The 22390-nt window shown below is 43.2% G+C and overlaps 1 protein-coding gene across 1 annotated transcript in view; it reads left to right on the top strand.

Moving 5' to 3' along the window:
- KIZ (kizuna centrosomal protein) overlaps positions 1–22390 on the top strand; it is a 51721-nt gene that overhangs the window by 3666 nt on the left and 25665 nt on the right. Inside the window, exons 3-8 of the mRNA XM_026039240.1 lie at positions 576–732; positions 4399–4482; positions 10099–10726; positions 14512–14776; positions 19748–19882; positions 21272–21436. Of these exons, the coding sequence (XP_025895025.1) occupies positions 576–732; positions 4399–4482; positions 10099–10726; positions 14512–14776; positions 19748–19882; positions 21272–21436 (1434 nt within the window). The remainder of the gene's footprint in view (positions 1–575; positions 733–4398; positions 4483–10098; positions 10727–14511; positions 14777–19747; positions 19883–21271; positions 21437–22390) is intronic.

Raw genomic sequence — 22390 nt, forward strand, 5'->3', positions numbered from 1 at the left:
TGGCAAACTGAGACCAGGAGAGGTGGTTCTGTCTGCCCCCGGTTCGTGTTTTCCCTTTGTTGGCACTAAGAGTTTGTGGCTGCCCTGTAAYTGGGAAAGAGAATTGATTTGTCTGAAAATGAATCTTTTTGAGCGGTGAATGAGAACTAGTTTAGGGGTCTTTCAGCTGGATGRCTCTTGTCTGATCTATCACCTGACTGTGTAATGGAGAGTACTGGCATTAAAAAAAAGTCTGAGTGAGATGCTGCTGTTGGTGGCAGCTTGGATTTAGACTGTCTTAAAGCAGACACAAAACCACAGTCTTAGTACCACAGCTTGTGTCTCAAAATGCTGCTTTCATTTTGAGTAAATGTGAGATGTATAGATATATATATACACGTCTAGAGCACAACCCATTTAAAAGTAGTTTTTCAAAAGTTTGCCAATGTGTTTATTTTTCAAACATCAAAAATCATGTTCAAATCTTAAGCTGTATGACAGTAATATCCTGAAAGTTTTTTTARTAAGATTGCAATATCCATGTATTTGTTTTAATTTTATGAGCTTTCAATGCCTTTTCTTATTTTTCCCTGCAGAGCAAAACTGAAGTATGTGAAGCTAAAAAAGTACTTGAAAGAAATAGAGGAGCGACAAAAAAAGGCCTTGCTGCGAAATCAGATGTTTTTGAAGGAATTCATTGAATTTGAAGCTCATATGAAAACCTCAAGTGCAGAGATAATTCAGAAGATGGAAGTAATTTTTTTCAAGATGTAATACAATAGCGTTCGCTGCTATTACAAGGGTTGCTACATTGGTTTTGTTCATGTATTCTGACCATTGGGGAGTTTTAAAAATTTTGCTGGCATGAGTACCATAAATGATCAGTTCATCTAACCCTTGCCTTATGGTCAGTGGCTTCATCACTGGTGGGAGTACAGGAGTTAGGCACCTCCTTTTAATTGATAACTGCCCTGCTTGAACCATCTGGTGTGAAGCAGAGCTAAAAGGAAGCTGCAGTCAACCCAGTCACTAGACTGTTAACTGGCAACGTGTCRGCAGTGGTAGCAGGAAAAGCTGTTCTTGCTCCACGCAGGCTTTTGCTGTTGGTAATGTTGCTGTGCAGGTGCACAGACCTGCAGAGGGGAGCTCAGTTTCCAACTTCCCTGCTCTGCTGGTAAAGTGAAGCCCAAGGAATGTTCATAACTCGTGTCCTTCACTGTGCGAGACAACTGATGTCACAGAAAGTGTTAATGTTAAATGACCACTATAAATGGAAGCAGTGCCCTGCAGGGTATTTACATCTTGCTGCTTTATAACACATGAAGGAGATGGCAAATGTCTGTCTTAGCTTTCCTTGCTTCTGACCATGATGCTACCATCTCAAGCTCCCTTTGGCAAATGTACWCTTTTGAGACAGCTCAAGCTCAAGTTGACAGTTTGAGAACTTCTATTGGGATGAAATATTGCAAAAGTCTATTAAACTAATACTATTTTTTAATTTTAAATGACTAGTTTAAAAGTTTCCGCAAGAGGTAGAAAGCATGGACGGTCATTCCTTTTGAAAAGCAAGATGAAACCTGTGCTCTCATGGACAATGACCTTTCAGTAGTTGCTTTTACACCTCTGTTACTCRGGCTGTGCCTGTTAGTTTCAGCTGTTCTGGTCAGCAGTTGTGACTGTAGAAACAGTCGCCAGCAAGTCAGCTACGTTCGGAAGGGTTTCCTCTTTGGAAGGCTGTTCTCATCTCCTGCTAATCCCTCCTGGGCTCTGTTTCCCTGTGATGCCTGGAACTGGAAGCGAGTGGGAGCTCTTGTGTCTCTTTTTTTTGTAGTGAGTCTACCTAGAACTTTAAAAATAGTGTATTAACAAAGTCTGTGGAAATAAACCCACTGTTTATAGTGATTTAAGTATTGAGATAAAATCAGCTACTGCTAGGTCTCAGGGTTTTTTTTTTTTTTTTTGTAATGCTTTAGTAAAACTTGATTTCTTTGCTTGCCTATCTTTCAGCCCCTCTCATTTGCAAATATGAATAGACTTTTTTGTTTCTCTTTTTAATCCTCTTAGGGTGACTGCAGTCAGGCCTTTCTTCATGGTTTTGTATCAGGCATACTGTTTACATGCTGAATGTTTGCATTTGTATTGCTTTTTTAATAATTAGTACAATAAGAAACCTGTAGTAAGAGCTTTCTGCATGTCTTTTGTCCTAAATGTTTGAAACAAACTTGATCAGGATCCATATTTAAGGTTTTATGATAGAAAAGATATTTTCTAATCATAACTTGTGACTGAAGTACTTTTAATAGGCTACTGCTGGGCAGCAGCCCTGCCTTGAGGGTTTGGAGCTGTGTTATTAATAGCACGGTGCATCCTATAAAATGCAGAACAATTAGGGGTGCTGCAAAGTGATACAGGCTGGTAATGGCTTGGATTGAAAAATAATTCCGGTGATATCTGGTCCCACACGAAATAAGCGGAGTCAGGAATTGGGGAGGCAAAAAGTTCAGCTCTTGGATGACAGAAGAGGACTGAAAGATGTTGGAGATGGACTGGACTTTGAAGGCAGGAGAGAGCTGATCTATCCAYGTGCCGAACCCTTCAGAAGTAAGGCAGCTCTTGGGAAAAGGGTGGTAATTCCTTCCCACTGCAGTAGATCAATTAGCTGGCTAGCACCCTGTGCCGGCATAGCGATCTTAATAGCTCCCTGCTATACCAGCTGGGGGCTGGGAATTTTAAGCCTGTTGAGTCTGCCTTTCATGGAGCAACTTTTCTTGCCTTTTTTTGCATAGCACTTCCAGCTGCCCCTTTGAGAACCTGCTGGCTCTGGACACCTTACGTGGCCACACGTGTGTCCTGCCGCCAGTGCGACACAAAGTGGGCCAGGGCACCCTGTGACCCAGAGCGGGGCCTTAAGGCTCTAGGTATTTTCTGCTCTTGCCCTTAATTCAGCTTAGTCATGTGTAGCTCGGAGCCTGTTTTGGGACATTAATATCACAGTTAAAAAGGGAACTAAATTTTTCCTCAATGATTTTAGGGCTTTCCTTGGGTAATTTAAGGCCATTGTGTATTGATACAAGGCGTGCTGTGCCCTGGGTTGGTCTGCCTGCAGTGTTTTCCTTCATTACTTCCATTTTGAAGTTTCTGTGCCATCCATTTTACACTTGCTGGGTTAGACTGAATTTTCTGAGCTGTTGAACAAAGCACAGATTACAGACCCTTCACGTTACAGTTCTGAAAACCCACTTGTCATGGATTGCATGACAGTTATAAACAATGCAATAATTTCACTTATCATGAAAGTACCCAAACAAATTACAGTATTTTTCCATTTTTGCTAGAGAGAATACATTTTAGGAKGGTTTTATCAGGACTATATGCAGAATTTACTGTATAGCTGTAGCTGACAAAACTACTTTGGTTTCTGAACGACWTTTTTCTTGTGTTTGTGTGTCCAAAGTTCGTTCAGTATTTGTTGGGAATGTAAGTAAAATCACCTAAGCTTTTGGAGGAAATCAGCATTATATCCAAATTGATTTGGAGCACTGGCAGAATGATTGCATGGGTTTCTGTTGTTTTTAAATATTAATGTTTTGAACTGCTTCTAACACTTGGAAAATAGCAGACTTTGTTAAAGTTATTGTTGGAATGGAGCACAGAGTGGTTCGAATGTTTTGTTGCAAGACTTAATTTTGTGCACATTATCTGATGCAAAGTAGGTATTGAAGTGCATTCATTCTGGACTGGTGTAACTTGTTATTGGGGTTTACAATTACCAACAAACAGGATTAATTATAGGTGCTGCCCGAGCTCGGCTTTTAAGCAGGACCCCCCCATGAATGTATTATGTTCAGTCAATTAAACAATGTAGTGGAGGTGAAGATATTTTATGCAGTTGTTTATTAATAACACTAGAGCCAGCTGCCTTTTATCCTGTGCTGCTCTTTATAACAGCTGGCAAATATATATATATATATATGTACACACACACATTTTGCCTTAGAGTAGCTAAGGGGGCTTTAAGATGATACACATAAAGCAAGTACTAAAGCTCATTTCATCACAGAGCAGTTGAGTCATCTGGCTACAGCAAAAATAATTTGGCATTACAGGACATGTTGTGATTAAATCTGAGTCAAGTTCTTACTGCTTTGTAGGCTTCTAAATGAGATGAATGAAAAAAAATATATATATATATATGAAGCCTGCAGAAGGCTACGTACAAGCCACCATGCTCCTCAGGGAGACAGGAAAATTGGGGGGAAAAATGATGTTTCTGGCTTTTTAAGTGTAGACCAAGTAGAGGGGTGTTTGGCATCACAGTAGCAAGTACAGCTTGCACAGTAATGTGTTTGGATTTCAATGTTTGTTGATTTGTGTTTGTACTTGCCTTTAATGTTATGTAATGGCTTTGTTCATGTTTAGGTACAGTATGGAAGAGAAATGAGAAGTGTGCTATCCCATCAAGAGAGTAGCTTGCCAGCATGGGGCGAAGAAGGCAGTGAGCAGGTAATGCCAAAGAAGTGTGAGGGGAAGGTGTGTTTTAATACAGTACTTCAGAGGGAAGCACCTTAGTGTAGTAAGAGCCAAATATTGTCACGTGAAGACTTCGGGGCGAGGGGTGTTTTTACTGTGGCTGCTGCCCGGGGATGTTTAGACACCTGAGTGAGGTAAAATAACCGGGGTAAATAGTGCAGTTCTCTCAAAGAACTAGAGTTCATAAAGGGGAGGGTGGAAAGTCTGAATGTTTATAGTCATCTCTCCTGGGTTTGGTCTTTGTGTGCTAAATAATACAAAAATGGTGTAAGCCTAGGAAAAAATATTCTTGATGAATGATATTTAAAAAAGCCTCAATTGATTTGTGTGTTGTGTTTGTAATTTTGTACGTTTTGACCTTTTCCTCAGAAGAAGCAAAAGAGATCACCTATCTAAGTAACAGACAAAAAGACTGACAAGGAATACTTAAATATATTCTGCTATATATCTGCAGTAATGCAGGCTTCTAATCCCTCCTCCTATCTCCATATAAATGATACAGTTCAAGACCATAGCTGTTTTCTTCACTAAAAGCAGTAAAGCCCTTTTAGATGAAATGTCTAAAAACATCTTGTAATAACTTGGAGCATGCTGGCAAGAGTAGTCACTTGTGACTATGTGTGAAACCCCCTCAGCCAGTCGATATTGTAATAAGCAGCAATGGTAGCATCACTCCATTATGCAGGGAAGCCACCAGCATGCGTGTCCCTTAGGCTACAGCATTCATTAAGAAAAGCTTACTGGGCTGAAAGCTGGAAACAGATGATAACGGGATATGATTTTCATATTTAATGCATTCCTTGGAAGAGTGTGTGTGCTGCAGATTGATAGAAGAATCAACTGCTACTTTACTAAAAGACTTTCTAGTTTGCCCTATAGCTACCGATGGAATCATTCAGCCAAGAAATTAACTTTTTCTCCTTTTACCTGCTTTATATATCTGCTAAGCAGGCTGCCTGGCTGCCAGTAAATGTTATTATGCAGTTAAATGTTTGGTATTTAAGACTCTTATCAGAAAAGAAACAGAGGCCACACTATTTTGTTTTTAGAGCAGGAGGAAGGTTTTCGTTTTCCTTTCTTTGGTGCATTAGCAGTTGTTAATCTGAGTTTATAGGAAGTTGTCCCCCCGCCCCTCCCCCAGATTAAAAAGTTAAAAACCTTGAATTTAGAGCATTTTCTAGCCACTAATATACAAAGCAATGAACCTTAGCAACCTTGACCTGCATAAGCAGGCCTTCAGCAATCTGTGTATGTTAGAAACATGGTTCACATATGTGAAAAGATGAGTTGGCTTTTGAATACTGGATTCTTTAATTAAAAACTGTTTGTGGAATGCAATATTTAACCTATAAAAAGCTGTTTTTACATGAATATTAGACCTCAAAGGCTCACAGTGACTCTTAGATTTTTGAAAAGGCTAAAATATTTTGGACAATACAAGAACTTGTTACATAACCAAATGGGTCACTTGATATTACATTATAATTGTGGCTTGATTGACAAGTCTTTTCTGCTCCCTTTTTTTCCTTCTTGTTTCTCTTAGAATACAAAGATACTGCACTGAAGTTCATCCTTTTGCCAGGAATTTAACCTGGGGGTGTTAGCACAGCTTAAAACCCATTGCTCCTTTGGGAGGCTTGACACCATTGTGGCTGAAATAAGTCTGTTCTAAACAAGTTCCTGGAGAGTTGATAGTGTTGCTCTGGTAAAGGGTCTGTTTATATCCCACGTCTTGGGTCTTGTTTTACAACTCATTTTTTTAGGCTAATTGTATCTAAAAGGTAGTTTACTACCAAACTCGTCTCACTTGCAATCTGCTGAAGTTGCATTAAAAATACAGGGATGGTGAGTAAGTAGCAGTGAGCATAGGTGTTAGCAGGAGGGCTAAGAAAGGAGGACTGTTGGCCCTTGGCATGGTCCTGCCCGCGGGGTTGATCTGTGGAGCCCTGSAAGTTTTACATGGGAGAACTCGGAGAGTGAGGACGATGCTGAGTGGGCCCCGGGAGCCGTAGGGCAGCACTAACCCAGCTCGGGATACACTGCCTTCCTCTTCCTTCCCACAGGAAGCCCTATTGCTGCTCTTTGGGAGACAAGKCAAATGGAATAGCATATCCAGGAAGCAAAATCATCAGAGCTTGGAACTGTTTCCATTGACTAGGAATTAGGAATTGGCCCAGTGGCAGGGTACAGAGAGTGGTAGTCAGTGGCACGGAGTCTAGTTGGAGACCTGTAGTTAGTGGTGGCCCACAGGGGTCGGTCCTCGGTCCGGTCCTGTTCAACTTATTCATTAATGACCTGGATGAAGGGCTAGAGTGCTCCCTCAGCAAGTTTGCTGATGATACCAAACTGGGAGGAGYAGCTGAYAGCCCTGAGGGCTGTGCTGCCATCCAGAGGGACCTGSACAGACTGGATGACTGGGTGGCTAGAAACCKCATGARGTTCAACAAGGACATGTGCAGGGTCCTGCACTTGGGGAGGAATAACCCTGGACACCAGTACAGATTAGGGGTGGACCTGCTAGAGAGCAGCCCCACAGAGAGGGACCTGGGTGTCATGGTGGACGACAAGTTGACCATGAGGCAGCAGTGTGCCCTGGTGGCCAAGAAGGCCAACGGGATCCTGGGGCGCATCAAGAAGAGCGTCTCCAGCAGGTCGAGGGAGGTGATCATCCCCCTCTACTCAGCCCTGGTGAGGCCACATCTGGAGTACTGCGTCCAGTTCTGGGCTCTCCAGTACAAGAGGGATGTGGAGCTGCTGGAGACAGTCCAGCGCAGGGCTACCAGGAGGATCAGGGGCCTGGAACATCTGCCCTATGAGCAAAGGCTGAGGGAGCCGGGCCTGTTCAGCCTGGAGAAGAGGAGGCTGAGGGGGGACCTGATCNTCTGGAGTCCTGTGTCCAGTTCTGGGCTCCCCAGTACAAGCGGGATGTGGAGCTGCTGGAGAGAGTCCAGCACAGCGCTATGAAGATGATCAGGGGCCTGGAACATCTGTCCTATGAGCAAAGACTGAGGGAGCTGGGCCTGTTCAGCCTGGAGAAGAGGAGGCTGAGGGGGGACYTGATCAGCGTGTATAAATACCTCAAGGGAGGCAGTGAGGAGGAGTGGGTGGCCTCTTTTCAGTGCTGGCCAGCGACAGGACTAGAGGAAACGGCCACAAGCTGAAGCACCAAAAGTTCCACAGGAACTTGAGGACACATTGCTTGACAGTGAGGGTGACAGAGCCCTGGAATGGGCTGCCCAGGGAGGTTGTGGAGTCTCCTTCTTTGGAGATCTTTAAAACCKRCTTGGAYGCAGCCCTGTGCCACGTGCTCTAGGTGACCCTGCGTGWGCAGGGGGGTTGGACTAGATGACCTCTGAGGTCCCTTCCAACCTTAAGCATTCTATGATTCTATGACTGTCCTGCTGAAATACTGTTGCTTCTGGACTAGTTAGGATGCTTCTGGTCATGTTGTCAGCAATACKTGATCTTGCATTCATCCCTGGTTTCTGTGGCAGATTTTGCTGGCTTATTTTAAGACATAGCKTAGGTCAGTATTACTCAGATCCTTAATTTTGAGAAGTTTTGTGAAGGATTGGGTTAAACTAGTGAATATTTGTCTCGGTTTTGTGGCTTTATGTGAATGAATTTCACTGTTGACARGGAAGGTAAAAACATTCAACTGCCAGGCAGTTCTGTATTGTGATGTATACATGGTAAAGTCTCTTAAAAATGGTGTTTGAGGACCTTTAAAACAAGGAGGAAAGGGATAACCTAGGGTTGTGTGTAGCAGGCTCATCACAACAAACTCCTTTAGATACAGGCAATTCAGGAAAGATAATCTATTTTGTATGCCTTGGGAGATCAGATAAAGGATGGATTTCCAGACCTTCCTACTTTTTATGTAATTTTGCTGTTAGTAAAACACATGGGACCAGGCTCTTGCCCAGACCAGCAGTTGAGATGGTGCTGGTGTCCTAGGGAAGCATCTTGTAGGCTTGGTTGCTGCTCTGGTGGTAGTATCCTGGGTTTGAAGGACAAATAGGGTGTCTTGTTTGTTATAGGTCTCACTATTGGTGTYATCACTGGGCAAGACACAGGTGAAGGTGTAAACTTACTAGGAAGGATGAGTTTGTACAAGGAAGGCAGTAGAAAAACTGCTATGACGCATTAGTAGAATGGGCTATGGCTGGGCAGCCTCCTTGGCTCCCTCTGAGGGCACTGGCCTTCTCTAGACCTCCTTTTTTTCAGCCCCTTATTCAAAGGGGGCTTCTGGAGCACCTGCAGTAGCTGCTCTGAGCACCCTTGTCCTGCCCCTCTTCTGGACATGGGAGTATTTCAGGGCAAGGAGAGAGGACTGGTAGCTTTCTCCTCTATCCCATGCTCCAGAGTTTGTTTTTGATTTGTAGGTGCTTGTATGTAGGTTTAGTTGTATGCTCTTAGCTCTTGGATACTGCAGCACGTAAGTCACMGGTCAGCAAGGGAGATGCAAAGTGATGTATGAATAAAAATTGTAGATATAGTAAAATTAATAATGGAAAAGGATTTTGGATGATATCTATTGGTAGGGCTCTATGTCTTGCTTTGTGAGAAAGTTTTAAAAAATGAGTTTCATTCCTTTAACTTCAGTCTAATTTAATGTAGCGGGGGATGCAATACTTTGTCACGGACTGTTTTGGTTCGCAGAGTTTCTGTTGGGCAGAACACACAGTCCCACATTTCTTTTACACGTTTTTTCTTTAGAAGAATTTCTCCTCCMTCCCAACTATTTACCGATTTTAAATCCTCCATATAATCCACTATCTATTTCTTGTGTGTGGTAGCAGTGGGGAAGATGTTGACAGGTAACATCACATTTTTAAAGGAATGCTTTTTAAGTGTTTGCATAGTTCTTGTAATGCTGTATTTTTCTAGAGACTATTCCTACTCCTTTTCCCTCCCTAGTAAGTAGGGAGAGTTCTCCAGAACAAAACTGAGCTGCAGATGTGCAAGTGTGTAGGTGCCAGACTTGCCATCTTGATGAAGGGTGGTGGTTTCTAGATGATTTGATGAAGCAGCATTCCTAAGCACCTGAAAACATGAGGAAATGGGTGGTGGAAATGGCCTTCTAAGCTCATGGGTTTTCTTATTTTAAAACTATATGAAGAACTGACTGCCCAGAACATTTAACTGTTGGAGGAGCTGTCAGAAGGCATGTTGAAAGTGAAGGCCAAGAAGTTCTTCTGCAGAGTCTTGCTAGCTTTAGCATCGCAGATAACTGGCTTACCCTGAGTTAGAATTATTCATTTTTACACTGYTTCCAAAAAAAAAAAATCTTAATCAAGAAAAAGTGATGAGGTAATTACTGTTGGGAAGCTGAAAATAGCAAGTACCTACCAAAACCAACTCTGCATTTTGCGAATGGAGRTTTGCACCTTGTTTCTTTTAAAGCAAACAAAACTATTTAAACAATATAATTTAAATATTTTTAATATCAGTCTTTTGAATATGAGTGAGTTTTTTAATATCAGTTTTTGTAATGACTGCTCTTCAGAAGCCAGCATGTAAGTGTCTAGAAATTCCATTTGTAACTTATTTTTTTTTAAATCCATCTTCACCATGTATTTTTTTCAGGTGCCGCTTGTTGCAAGACAGGCAGGAATTAACCCTGGGACAGCCATGTCAAGAGGACTGTATCACCCAGCAACAATCTTTATGGGCCGCCAAATGTCAGCCATCTCAAGCACTGAAGATTTCAGTACACAGCAGAAATCTTGCCAGCCCACCAAGAGCTTTTCAATTTCTGACCCATATTCATGCAGACAGGCAGCGCAGAGCAGTAATGTGACAGACAGCTGTGTAGTACAAACTAATAGTGATACGTGGTGCTTAAATAGGTCTGACAAAATAGATGTGGAGACAAATCTCCAGATGGGTGAGAAAATGCCAGTCACATCCAGTATATCATCAGAGAATGGAAGAACTCGCTGTCCAGCAATAGAAAATAATACAAATAACAGGCAAATTAATTTAGCAGCAAGTGAGAAGTCTGCTGAAATCAGCCTTCTGTCACATCAAAAATTAGGTCCAGAGAACAGAACCAGTGATTTAGAAAGTGACAGTTCTAGCAGATCAGTAAAAGCAGTAGTGACATCTGAGCACTTTGGAGCAAACGATGGAAGATCTAAACAGCCACTTCCCTTGGTATCTACTGTTGCCCCARTCATATCCAAGAAGGAGCATCCACAGGGAAGTTTACCAGGTATGGCAGCGCGTGGGTGCGTGTGATGGACTTGTCTGCTTTAGAAGATGCATATGACCACTGTGATAGAGGAGATAACTCTGCAGGTGGTAAGAAAGAGGCTGGGATGGGTTTTGGAGGAGTGATATTGAAAGACTTAGTAGGTGTATTGAGATGTGCAGGAGATATTTGTGTTTCTGTGGACATAGAACTAAGTCAAGAGTGACTGATCTGGCAGCATCAGCAATTCGGAGCAAGTTCCTCTATGTTCTTTTCCTTCCTCTATATTGCTCCTGTTTAGCATGCAGGTTGTTTGGTTTTGAGGCACTGGCCTTGGTCAATATTTTTGGTAACAAAAAGTAATAATTGTATGAGTTGGCATTGCTGTGGATGGCCGTAAATGCTGAGGTGGGGTCAGTGAAACTCCAGAACCTGGAGCTATCACTGCTCTCTGTGACAGCTCCAGGCTGTCACTTCAGGCTGCTGAGCTGTGAAGGAGAGAGGCTCCTTTATTCCTTTCTCTGTATCCCTACGTAAAACCTTCTCTCTTAACTTTGTATGATTTGTGCATGTGGCTAAAGGATCTGTTTTCTGTCTTGTGTTGGGAGATCACAGGATCCCTGAAGTTGGAAGGGACCTCTGGAGATCAGCTAGGCTAATTCCCTCTTGTCAAGCCGGGTCACCTGAAGCAGGCTGCTCAGGACCTCATTCAGGGTGTTTGGGATCTTTCCAAGGGTGCACCTTCCATAAGCTCTCTGGGCAACGCTCAGTCACTGTCCTAGTAAAAAGCCTTCCTGTTTGGATTATAGTTTGTTAGCTGTGCATCCTCGTGGGAGGAAAAATGCACCGGCTTAGATGGCTGAAGCAGGTGCCGTGAAAATGTCATCCATCACCTGGGCATAGTGGCAGGGTAAGTAGCTGGAAGTGACCTAGTCTCAGAAGAAAGCACTTTGTCAGTGTTGCTCCCTGTTGTTGCTCCCTGCCCTCCTGCTGTCCAAGGTACTGGAGAAGGTTGGAGCCTCTAACAGGCGCTGGCTGCAGCTGCGCTGGACGAGTCACACTTGCTCAATATTGCTAGAGAGCTCTCCCCTCTGGAGCGGATTCCTCAGCATTCCTCTTCAGCCTGAAGGACACCACTGGAATGAGAAGGGGGATGGCAGTCCTCCCGAACAGGCAGGCACAAACCCATGGATTTGTGTGTGTTTTTTCTCTTTTTTTTTTTCTTTTCCTCCTCCTTTTCCTGTGGCACTGTGTTTGAAGCACGGTGGTGTTTTTTTTTTCCCCCCTCTTTATTGACAGGATTTCTTCCCAGGTCATTCATTTAGATACGCGTAGGTTTGTGGAGGGGCACCTCTGTTCAGGGTTTCTCGGTTCTTTGGGTGTTCTGAGGCTCCCCAGAACTGCTGCTCCTGCTCTGCCGAAGACACTTCTCGTCCCTTGTCGGACAAGATGGTGCCTGGATCTCTTCACCTCTCTCTCGGGACCTTGTTGTCGTGCTCTCCACCTTGGGCAGACAAAACGGACATTCAGGGCATGTGCAAAGCAGCAGTTTCAAGTGAGTAGCTTTAGCTGGGTACCTGTTTAACTCAAAAGTTCTGGACCTTCTGCAGTCTTTCCTAGTGCCTCCTATGAGGCTACTTAAAGCAATGGGTTTATAGGCTTATTGCCTACCCAAGACAGGCCTCAAAGTTTATATGGCCTCTGAGATTGCTGTCCTGCTGCGGTGCTTCCTGTTGAGTTGGAGGCTTGTCCTTTCCAGGGAATTTTGCTGAGTCTGATGCCCATCTGTGCAGGGGCAAACTGCTCAGAGCTGCTGCAGCTCCATGGTGTCCATCCAAGCCTATCTCGAGCAAAGAGCAGGAAAGTCCTCCCTGCTTTCTGTCCACAGCTCTCTTAAAATGAGGCTTCAACAAATTCAAGTTTAATGTTCATTTATTCCTCTGTGAAAATATGTATTTGGGGTTGACTTCTTTCCTCTCCCAGAGTTTGCGCAGGTTATTCAACCATTTCTTAAAAAAAAGAGAGATTTCAAAAAATAGGCCCAGGAATCAGTGTTTTCACATGTTTTACTGCCTGAATTAYGGTTTTCCAGTTTGTTCCGTGCCTTGCTAAGACATCGATGCGGTTTTTAACCCAACAGAACATTTCAGCTGGGCTGATGCGGTGCCTCAAAGACCAGACTGCCATTTTTCCCCTCCCTAACTGTTTTGGCAAGATGGTTTCGGTTCCATTTTACTAGCTTGATGACTTATTTTCACAGTAAGCTGATGGACTTGTTTTTAAAGTCCTGGTGTTAGATGTGTCACTAAGTAACAGTTTATTGCCTTTAAACATCTTTTAGCAACATTCTCCCCTGCCTTTCCAGTAAACGTGGCAATTTTCAAGTTAAACTAGTTTTCCCAGCCACATAAYGATTGCTAAAATGGAGCTTTTTATAATGAAAACTGATGGCAACCCTAATGATGCAGGGAATCCTGTTCTCCTGTAATGATCATGCTTTTCTTTATAGACAAAAATTGGTGTCCCTATCAGATCATCCTCTGTACTTTTTTCTTATTTTTTTTTTTCAGGCATCCTTTTTCTAGAGTTTTTTTTCCCTCTAGGGATTTTATTTGCCTCTCATTTTCTTTCATCTGGTGCCTTTGCCACTCCTCCTTTGTACCAGAAGCCTGTCCTCGTTCGAGCAGGCACAAGTCCCGGCCGCCCCAGCTTGGCCTTGGTGCTTGATGCACCCCTACGTGCTGCTCCTCCTCTTTGCTCCCCCGTCGCTGGTCTTAGGGGTCAGTTTTGTGTCTGGAGAAGGGACGCTCACTAAMTTCCTACTGTGCCCTGTGCGGGGAGCCCATGGGAGCATTTGGCTGCCCTTGGCGCACAGAGAGGTCGACTCCGAGGGCCCCTCTGCCCTTGTCCACAGAGTAGCGTGAAACGCGGGAAGGGAGGGATCTCGTTACTCCTAGGGAAATCCAGCAAGCAAACAGCACCTTATCCCTGCCCCTCCAAACGGTCTCCCTCCCCTTTTTCATGTCCCAGGAAATAGTGGCATTTGCGACATGGATTAATTCCGTGAGCCTGGAAACAAGGCTGAGTGTAAGGTCCTGGCATCAGCTGCTGATTGCCATAGATCTAGAGTAATCCGCTCCGACTGAAAGACTAGGGCTGGAGATGTGAACGGTGGGTGCTGTAGCGGTAGCTCCCATGTGAACGCAGGCTAATGTGAAGCTGTGATGAATTTGGGGGAAAACTGGGGAATTTCTGTGACAATCCATTACAGATTTTTTTCTTTTMTGAAAACAGGTTAGAAAGTGGTATTTAGGAGTTTAGAGGTATAATTCAGCCTTATCCTCTTTCTTTAGAGAAGACCATCTATATACAGAGTTTGAAGAGCTGCGGCASGCAGCACTTCTGCGAGGCTTGAAGAGAGGTTATGGCAGCACATTCAGGGTCTTTCCCTCCCAACACACTTGTCCAAGTCGTTCTGTTTCCTTGTGTGCTTGGAGACAGTTTAATAAAGCAGCTGGGCCTCCCGCTGCTGCTTATTTTTGAGTGGTACGGGGAGGATGCCGTCCCCTTGGGAAGCAGCCCAGAGAGGCAAGAGGGAAATATCAGGCCTGGAGGTTCATTGAACTCCCCCTTGTGAGGAAAGTGCAGAAGGACAAGGGGAAGTGGCCAGGGAGTAGATACCTGGTTGTTCATTACGTTACAAATAGGTGAATGTGCAGAATCGATTCATGTTTAGTTCTGTGCAGCGCACTGCATTCCTTACCAGGACCCTCTTAATGTTTTGAAAATACTTGTGGCTTTTATAGAACCGGAATGTCACGCAAAAACCTCAAACGCAGTGAGTTCCGATAGCAGCAGCAGCAACCTCACAGTCTCGGTGACCGAAGAGGACGACATGATAAATGCCACTGAACTGCAGCGGTGTCTCGGAGCCACCTGCAGCGAGGGGACATTAGAAGCAGTCAGCTTGGACCAAGAGGGAGGCACCCGCCCCGCAGAGGAGTTTTCTGTGCAGTCACCAAATTTGCATCCTGCAGAGGATGAGCCTTCATCTGGCTCGGCACAGGAAGGGTAGGTCACTCTGTCTTACCTTACAGCTCCTACTCATTTGCTGCTGTACAGCCTGAAGGCTGAAAGGTAGGGCAGAAACTCACACTCAGGTGGGTAAATTTCTTAGGTTTTAGAAAAATCACTTAGTATGGGCCTGTTTTCTGCCTCAGCTAAGATGCCTGGAATAATACAGTTCATCGTTCCTCTGGTCCTCCCCTTTTCATCTTAAATTCATTCATGGATTTCAGTAAAGGTCTAGTAAAGGTAACATTCCTGTTGTTTGAGGGGGGGTGAAGAAGGGCAAACACGTGCTCCCCCCCAGGCAGAAAAGCTGCAGAAGGGTCCTTGGTTGTGTCCTTTGTGGAGCTCCTGCCAGGTGTCCTTATGCATGCAGCTGGAATTGCAACTTGCTCCCTTGGCTAGTGGGAGAATGAATGGGTGCAACCAGCCCTGCAGGGAAGGGGCAGGAATATATAGCCCAAGTCAATGGAGAAGTATTTATTTACATGCGTGGGAGTGATTGAATGACTTCAGATAACTCTTCTGGTTCAGAGATGGACAAGTTAAATATGTTTGTTGTTAAGCTGTAATAAACTTATTCTTTAGGTATAAGCAAATTTTATTTTAGTATATTTAGTTCATATTACCTGTAACTTTCTGAATAGCATATTCTGAGTGTAGCTGCAGGAGGGTTAAAGTTTGAGTATTTCATTTAGAATAGCTGGGAGAGAATGAAAAAGTTTGGCTCAAGTCATAGAGGAGCCTACAACAATTCTGAAGTTGCTGTCTTTATTCTGCCTGTTCTCCCTAAGCAGCACATTTGTTTTCTATCTCTTTTCTTCTCTTACTTCCATCAGGCACTTCTGAAACTTTACAGTTTCATGTTTGTAGTTGCATATACCAGACTGCTTAATGGCAGCATCATCTCATTTGCATCTAAATAGCTTTTACAGAGTTTTCCTTTAGCATAACACCTGTTAATCATTCCATGTTGGGGGACATGTAGCACTTGCCTTTGCCTGACAAGTCAGAGCTGTGTGATGGTGACTTAACCTTTTGTTCCCCTTACAGAAGTTAGTGATGTTTAGTCTTGTCAACAGATGAACCCATCTCTGAGCACTACTTAGTCTATGGTGCTAAACCTTGTACCATAGACTCATCCTGTGTGAAAGCACCAACTAGAGGTGATTTCTGGTGGCTTTTCTCCATCTACTCGGCTCTCAAGCTCTGCAGAAAGGACTCAGCAAGTGTATTGATTTAAGTGTAGTCTTGGGGGGGGATTGTGCTCTTTGGGGAGGGAGTAGTGCTATAAGGGCACCCAACTTCACTTTGCCTCAGGTGAAACTCCCGATAACTTTTGGTCTTTGGTTACTTGCTGCGGATTTGAACTGGTGAACTCGGGGTGAAAGGCTCTGTATCCTTTTACCATTCTTTAGAGTATCCAGCCTTTCTTTAAGGGCTTAAAAAGCAGAGAAGAGGGGGAAACGGGTCGCTGAGAATTAGTACCCAGAAAGATGATGACTATTTTAAGGCCTGTGTTGAAGGGGGTGGAAAAAGGCAGAGCTTATGCATGTGCTGCTTCAGCTGCATTGGAGAGGACTTAGCCCAGATGGATTGTGCATTACAAAATGTAACACATAATTCAAGCTGTCAGCTTAATCAGGCTGTTTCCAGGAAGCAACCTGTAAAAGAGAAGGACCTCTTGTTTGCTGACCTCTGATCCGTAGCCTGCTGCAGATTGTCATACACTTTGTTTTGCTTTATGTTGGTGTCCCTTCCTTCCCCTTCTTTTTTTTTTATTATTGTATCCCCCTCAAGTGGCACCCTGGAAGGACCACCCAGAGGGAGAGGGACAATGGGGAAGGGGTTAGCCGTGAAAACACAGGTTTTTGTGAGACTTTGCTGAAGGGAAAAGCACTGTTTAACTGCATATGTGATCTCTCTGGTATTGTTTTGTGTGGGGAATGTCCAAGGACCCCAACTAAATGTGCAGCAGCCCAAGCCGAACTGTTGGCTGTTGTCAAGCAGCCTCCCAGAAAGGCCAAGTGCTCAATATATCTTAGTGTAATTGCAAAGCTGATGTAAATCTCAGCGTGATCAGCCTCCTGAGGGAGCGGAGCCCATATTTAAAGACCAACTGTATAAATATGTCAGCTCCCACAACAAAAGCCCCTTCTCGTCTGCAGGAYGTGTTGGGAGCACCTAGCCCGGCTGTGGCGTTGCTCCATGGAGCTCTTCCATGGAAAGACCTCAACAAAGCGGGCAAGCTCAAATCAAGATCTGAATAGCTATTTACACCACTGTAAAAGGATTAGCTGTGCTTTATTGTTTCAAAGTTTAAGTCCTAATTTGCATCATTATAGAGGTGCAGCTTCATCAAAATCCGTCTTAGGTCCCAGTTATGTCTCACTACCTGTAGGTGGTCACTAGATTAATTCYTTTACCTCCAGGATCTGAATGAAACTACTGGGTGCAGGAACAATCTAAATGCATTATTTCAGGTTCGAGCTGGTTTTTGGACAGTTTCAACACTATGGCCAAGGATTACTGTATGTAGTACCCATAGTTGTGTGATATTCCATCAGTGGAAGAGAATGTTTGAGCTGTGGGATTTGGACGTCTTGCTTGGGCTGTTCAGTTTATAGGCAAGGAGGGTGCAGGGCTCCCATGGGGATGTTGATCTGGCTGCTGGGTAGGTCGATCCTGCACTTACCTGGCACTTCTGGCCAAGCCTGTTCATGTGAATCTCATGTCCCAGCACCTGGAACTCTTTGACAGCTTCTGAATGGCCGTCGTGTAGTTTGTTTTTTATAAACAGCTTGTCTTGTGGCTGTTTTTTCTGAATAATCATTTTTATAACTCTTAAAGTTCACAATAAGATTGTAGACTTATCTGCAATATTCCCTTAGAACGGGGGAACTAGGTGAATTTGAACAGCCAAAGTCATTTGTCCAGCACAAGGATTTTATGGGCAATTACAGCACTGGAGGTGCTGCTTAAAGGAAATGCTGAGTGGCAAGGAGAAAAGATTTCTTTTTTAAGGCTGGGGTTATGACTAGTTGTGGCAGAGAGGCTGAAGAACAAAAGAGARGCTGCCATCACAGAAGTCAAGAATGAAAGAGGAAGGGATCTTTTGATCAGATAGAGTTGACTTTGTGAGAGAGAGGCAGGAGAAGGTTAAGCTTGGTATTAGCACTTTACAGGGAGGGTGGTTTGATTGAACATGCAGGATCTCTACCTTTTTACTAAAGCACAGAGGCTCCTGGAGGGCGTGCTCTGGAAATGTGAGATTCCCGCAGGAAATGCGAGGAAGAACTGGTTTACTTGCTTAGGAGCCTGAGAAAAATAACACTTAATGGAGTTTCAAGAAAACCCAGGAAATGTTTCCAAATGTTCCATTAGGTTTTGAAACAGCTTGAAAGAATGCTTGTTTGTTTTTAAATCAGGATTTTGTATGTCATTAGTGAAGTCGAAGTTTGACATAGCTGTGTCCTACAGCTTATTAAATAGCAGAGGGACCAGGTAGATGTTTGCGGATTTATGTTTGCAAACTCYTTATTTAACAGTTTTGCCACTTTGAACTCACGGTTATTCTCTGTTGTYTTAAACAGAGCAAGTCTCTGCTCAACCGAGACACCTACAGAGCCATGGGGCAAGGTCCCCTGCATGAGGATGAGCTCAGAGCATCAAGAACATGTTCRTGAAAGCAAAAAGAAGCACATGTTGCAGTGGGGTTTGGGGAGATGCTTAGCTCTGCACAGGTACCGGAGACCCCTGGAAGGTCTCAGTGCCTGTGAGATTCRGTGTGTGCTGGGATCAATCCCTAAGCTGAGCACGATACCTGGATGGTTGGTTTGCACGTGGAGTCCTCTGCTCTTCCTCCTGCTTGCGGTGCTGTCGAGGGGAACGTGGCCAAGGAGCTGCAAGCTGGGGGTCCTGCCTGCCTGGGCTTCGCTTAGGACTGTGGGCCTAGGTGGCCTGCCCTCTCCCTGCCCTGTTACAAGGTTAAATGTCTCAATTATCTCTTGACAGAAAGAACTGACCTCTGAAAATTCATTTTCTAATATGTTTTCCCAGATTTCTTGACATCTGTATTAGTCATGGGGTGGTTTCTTCAGCCAAGAAGAAATCAGCCCATGGTGAGTTTCTTCTCTTTCAGATTCTTCTTTCCACACCAGAAGCGGAAACACTATATTAAATGGTGGAAAAGACTATTTAGTTGTTATCCACTTTACAGTAACTTTTCTGTGCAGTTTCCTTTGCTAATTTTTCCTCATTTTCTTCATGCGTGAGTGTTCTCTGAAAGAAAATTTCCCTGGGAGATTACAGAGAACACTGTTTTTAATAGGRAAATTTCATTAGGCCTGCTAATGGTTTTTGTGTTCAGGTATCTTTCTTTTGCYTGTCATGCCCGTAGCCTTTTCGAACCTCTCTGGTCACTGGTGAAGACGACTTGTTGATACTGTGTTATTGGAGCTTAAATTCAGAGTTGTGGTTTTTGCCTATTACTTCTTGTTGTGTGTGACCAAGTTATCCAAATGAAGTCAAGCAGTGTTGCATTTGGCATTGGCAGCAGCACGGGCGGACCTGAGAGTAAGCAAGGACAGCAACTTTCTTGAAAGGTGGTCTCCCTAGCACATACAATTTCCTTCGAAAACTAATCCACAATATGCATAAAGTGAATTTGAAGAGTGAAGGGAGTTGTTGGTCTCGATTTTATTTCTACAGAGCTCTAACAGCATGATCTTAGTTGTGTATGTGGTATATGAAGTGGTTGTATTTAAAGTTACTTAGGGGTTCTCTGTATCTCACTCTTCTTTGCTTCTGTTGTCCCAAGTTTTCATTCCACAATTTCCTGCTTGTGTTTTGAGCTCTTCTGGGGGAGCCTAACAGCCAAAATGAGGGGATTCATTTTTGCAGCTTGCGTTGGGAATGTGTTTAAAACACCTATGCTAACTTAAGCTTCACTTGCTCTTTCTGGCCTATCTACAGGGATAGTTTGACACTTGAAGGATTCTCTCGTTTACTGCAGCTGGTAGAAGATTTGGTGGAGATGGGAAGTCCCAGGTGCCTGGCGCTGTACCAGAGAGGAAGCACAAGTGCTGCAGAGATGAACCAGCTAATAAGGTTAATGTCCTTTTCACTTGAGCTGTCGCTGCTGTTCTGAGTTAGCAGAAATAAGAGAAGATTATAGTGTTTCCTATCCCTTAATCCCATCTCATTTATTTTTGTTTGCTTGCTGTAGWACATCTAGCTGTAATGTTTGTAGTAACTTCATTGTTGATGACTTACAAGGTTTTAATTTAATTCAGGTGAATAATGACTTGGAGGTTGTTACCTAGCAGCTGTACAGTAGCYTTTGGAGATGTGAGCTAGTCTTCACTCTTCTGGTGACAAATGACTGGTGCAGAGAGCATGTGAGCTCCTGCAAATAAACATTTACTGTTACTAARAAGCCTCCCTCCCCTTCCCCTGTTTTAATGTCATCAGGGAGCTGAAATATAGCACTTAGAACTGCATACTCAAATTATTTCAACAAATACTCCTTAAATTTATCACTTCTTGCAACCTTGCTCTACAGATCTCTTAAGTGAAGCAAATACTTATTTCCAAGTGCAGGTTTGTCTCCGTAAAGTGGCTAATAATGCTTGTACTGAGGTAAAGAGCAATAAACAGAAAAATAATTTCTTCGCTGAGTCACGAGCAAAAATTGTTAGAATATTTCTAGGAGATGATGGAAAAAGGGCTTCCAGTAGGCTTGACCTGTACAGCCTACCATTAGATTAGGTGTCCTGCAACATAATTGCTTTGACTGTAGTGTGTTCAGGGCTGCTTGGACAAGAAATAGTTTTATCACAACAGCTCCCTTAATGGATGCGTGCAGGTGCCTCTTGTCTTTACCCCAGAATTTAACAGTATGCATGTGAACAAGCTCCTGGATGCTAATCAGATCACTCTGATGTCGTGTTAAACATTTTCAGGGTTCTCTCTGTAAAGGTGGTCTTTTTCTTTGTGGCATATGGCCATCAAATCTCATTTTCAATAAAATACATATGAATATTTTCTCTAGAAACAAGTGATAGATATTTTCAGTGCAACACTTATGGCAGTCAGAGCTTGCAGAGCCGTTTCTGGTTGATAGTAATTAGTGACTCCTTGTAATGGGTGGAGGGAGGCCCTTGCTCTTTCCTTGAGATAGATCCAAACTCTTCAGCTGATTAACCTGCCCGTGTTAGGTTGCTTTCACCAAGAGAAATCCCTTTACAGGAGTAAAATGACTTGTAGTCAAAACACAAAAGCTTAAAATTAAATTTATTAATTTCTAAGCATTATCTTTAACATCCCTGCTCTCCATTGTGTCGTTTCAGGAGACTTAGCTATGTGTTTCTCTGTTTACGTTGTTCCACTTAATTCTATTAGCCAAAGAATTGTTACACATTCTGTATCCAAACCTATCCTAGCTATGTCTTTGGGCTTTAAATAAACATTTCGCGCAGCACCTGCTTTATTTTGTAGCTTTTGTAATCAGGCTGGCAATTTGAAAGAAGAGGACCTTGAAGCCTGTGAAGCAGTTGTCCTTCACCAGCTTCAGCATCTATTACGGAGCACGCTGAATGGGTGCCTCTTACCTGAGACAGCACTTGATGYTCGAGGTAGACCTAGAGGAGAAAAGCAAATCAGGTATTGTAAACCTAACTTATCTATTGGGATGATGAACTCTTGTTTAGTGTCCAAATCTGTCTGAGATGCTGTCAGATTGAGAAAGCATAGCCTAGGTCAGACATCTGATTGATATTGGAAACAAAGATTTCTGAATAATGTTCTTCAGGTGTCACAGTACTAGCTTTGTGGTTCTAAATAAGAAGGTGAAGCACTTAGTGATTGGTTGTTTAAATTGTAGCAAGTAAGCCCTTCTCTTGAAGTTAGTGCATCAATTTATTTTTAGAAGTTAATTGTTAAATCTTCTGAGATTCATCCTGTAATCTTCAGTCACTACTTTTTGCTATCTAAGTACACCATTATCAGTAGAAGTTTGTGTTAAACTYCTACTTTGTGTGAGTGTTACACACTTGCATGTTGGTTATATGCTAAGTGTTTAACAGAAGAATGCATCTCTTCATGTTCAGAGAGGCAGATAAGACGATTTTACAAGGGTGTGGAAAAACACCTTTTGAGTTGCCTAATTGGTAACAGACTTTTATTACACCAGGCTGAACTAGCCTCGGTTTCCAGTTCATCACCCTGAGCTTGTAACATTACTCATCCTATTTCCTTTGACAGGGGTGGAAAAATAGACCTCTTACCTAGTAATATTTATTTTCAATAGGAGTGTTAAACGTGAACATGTTAGTTCATGAGAGCATGAACATTGTAGTTGAGATGACTTTTTTCCTGTGAAGCATATGATGCATATATGCTTCAAAATCAAACCAGTTATTCACAATACTTTTTCCTATGTGTATGCTACAAACGAAAACCAGTTAAGACTTTTTAATGAAGTAATAAAACAATTTCTATYTTTCTCCATGTTTTGTCTATAACTTGCAGAGAAAGAAACACTTGCAGAGCTGATTGAAACTCAGTCTTCTGCAGTTTTTGAAGCTTCACTGGAGCAATCAGAAAAACAAACATCTT

This window comes from Nothoprocta perdicaria, unplaced genomic scaffold (genome assembly GCF_003342845.1).
Source record: "Nothoprocta perdicaria isolate Ctin4 unplaced genomic scaffold, notPer1 scaffold_224, whole genome shotgun sequence".
NCBI classification, from domain to species: Eukaryota; Metazoa; Chordata; class Aves; order Tinamiformes; family Tinamidae; genus Nothoprocta; species Nothoprocta perdicaria.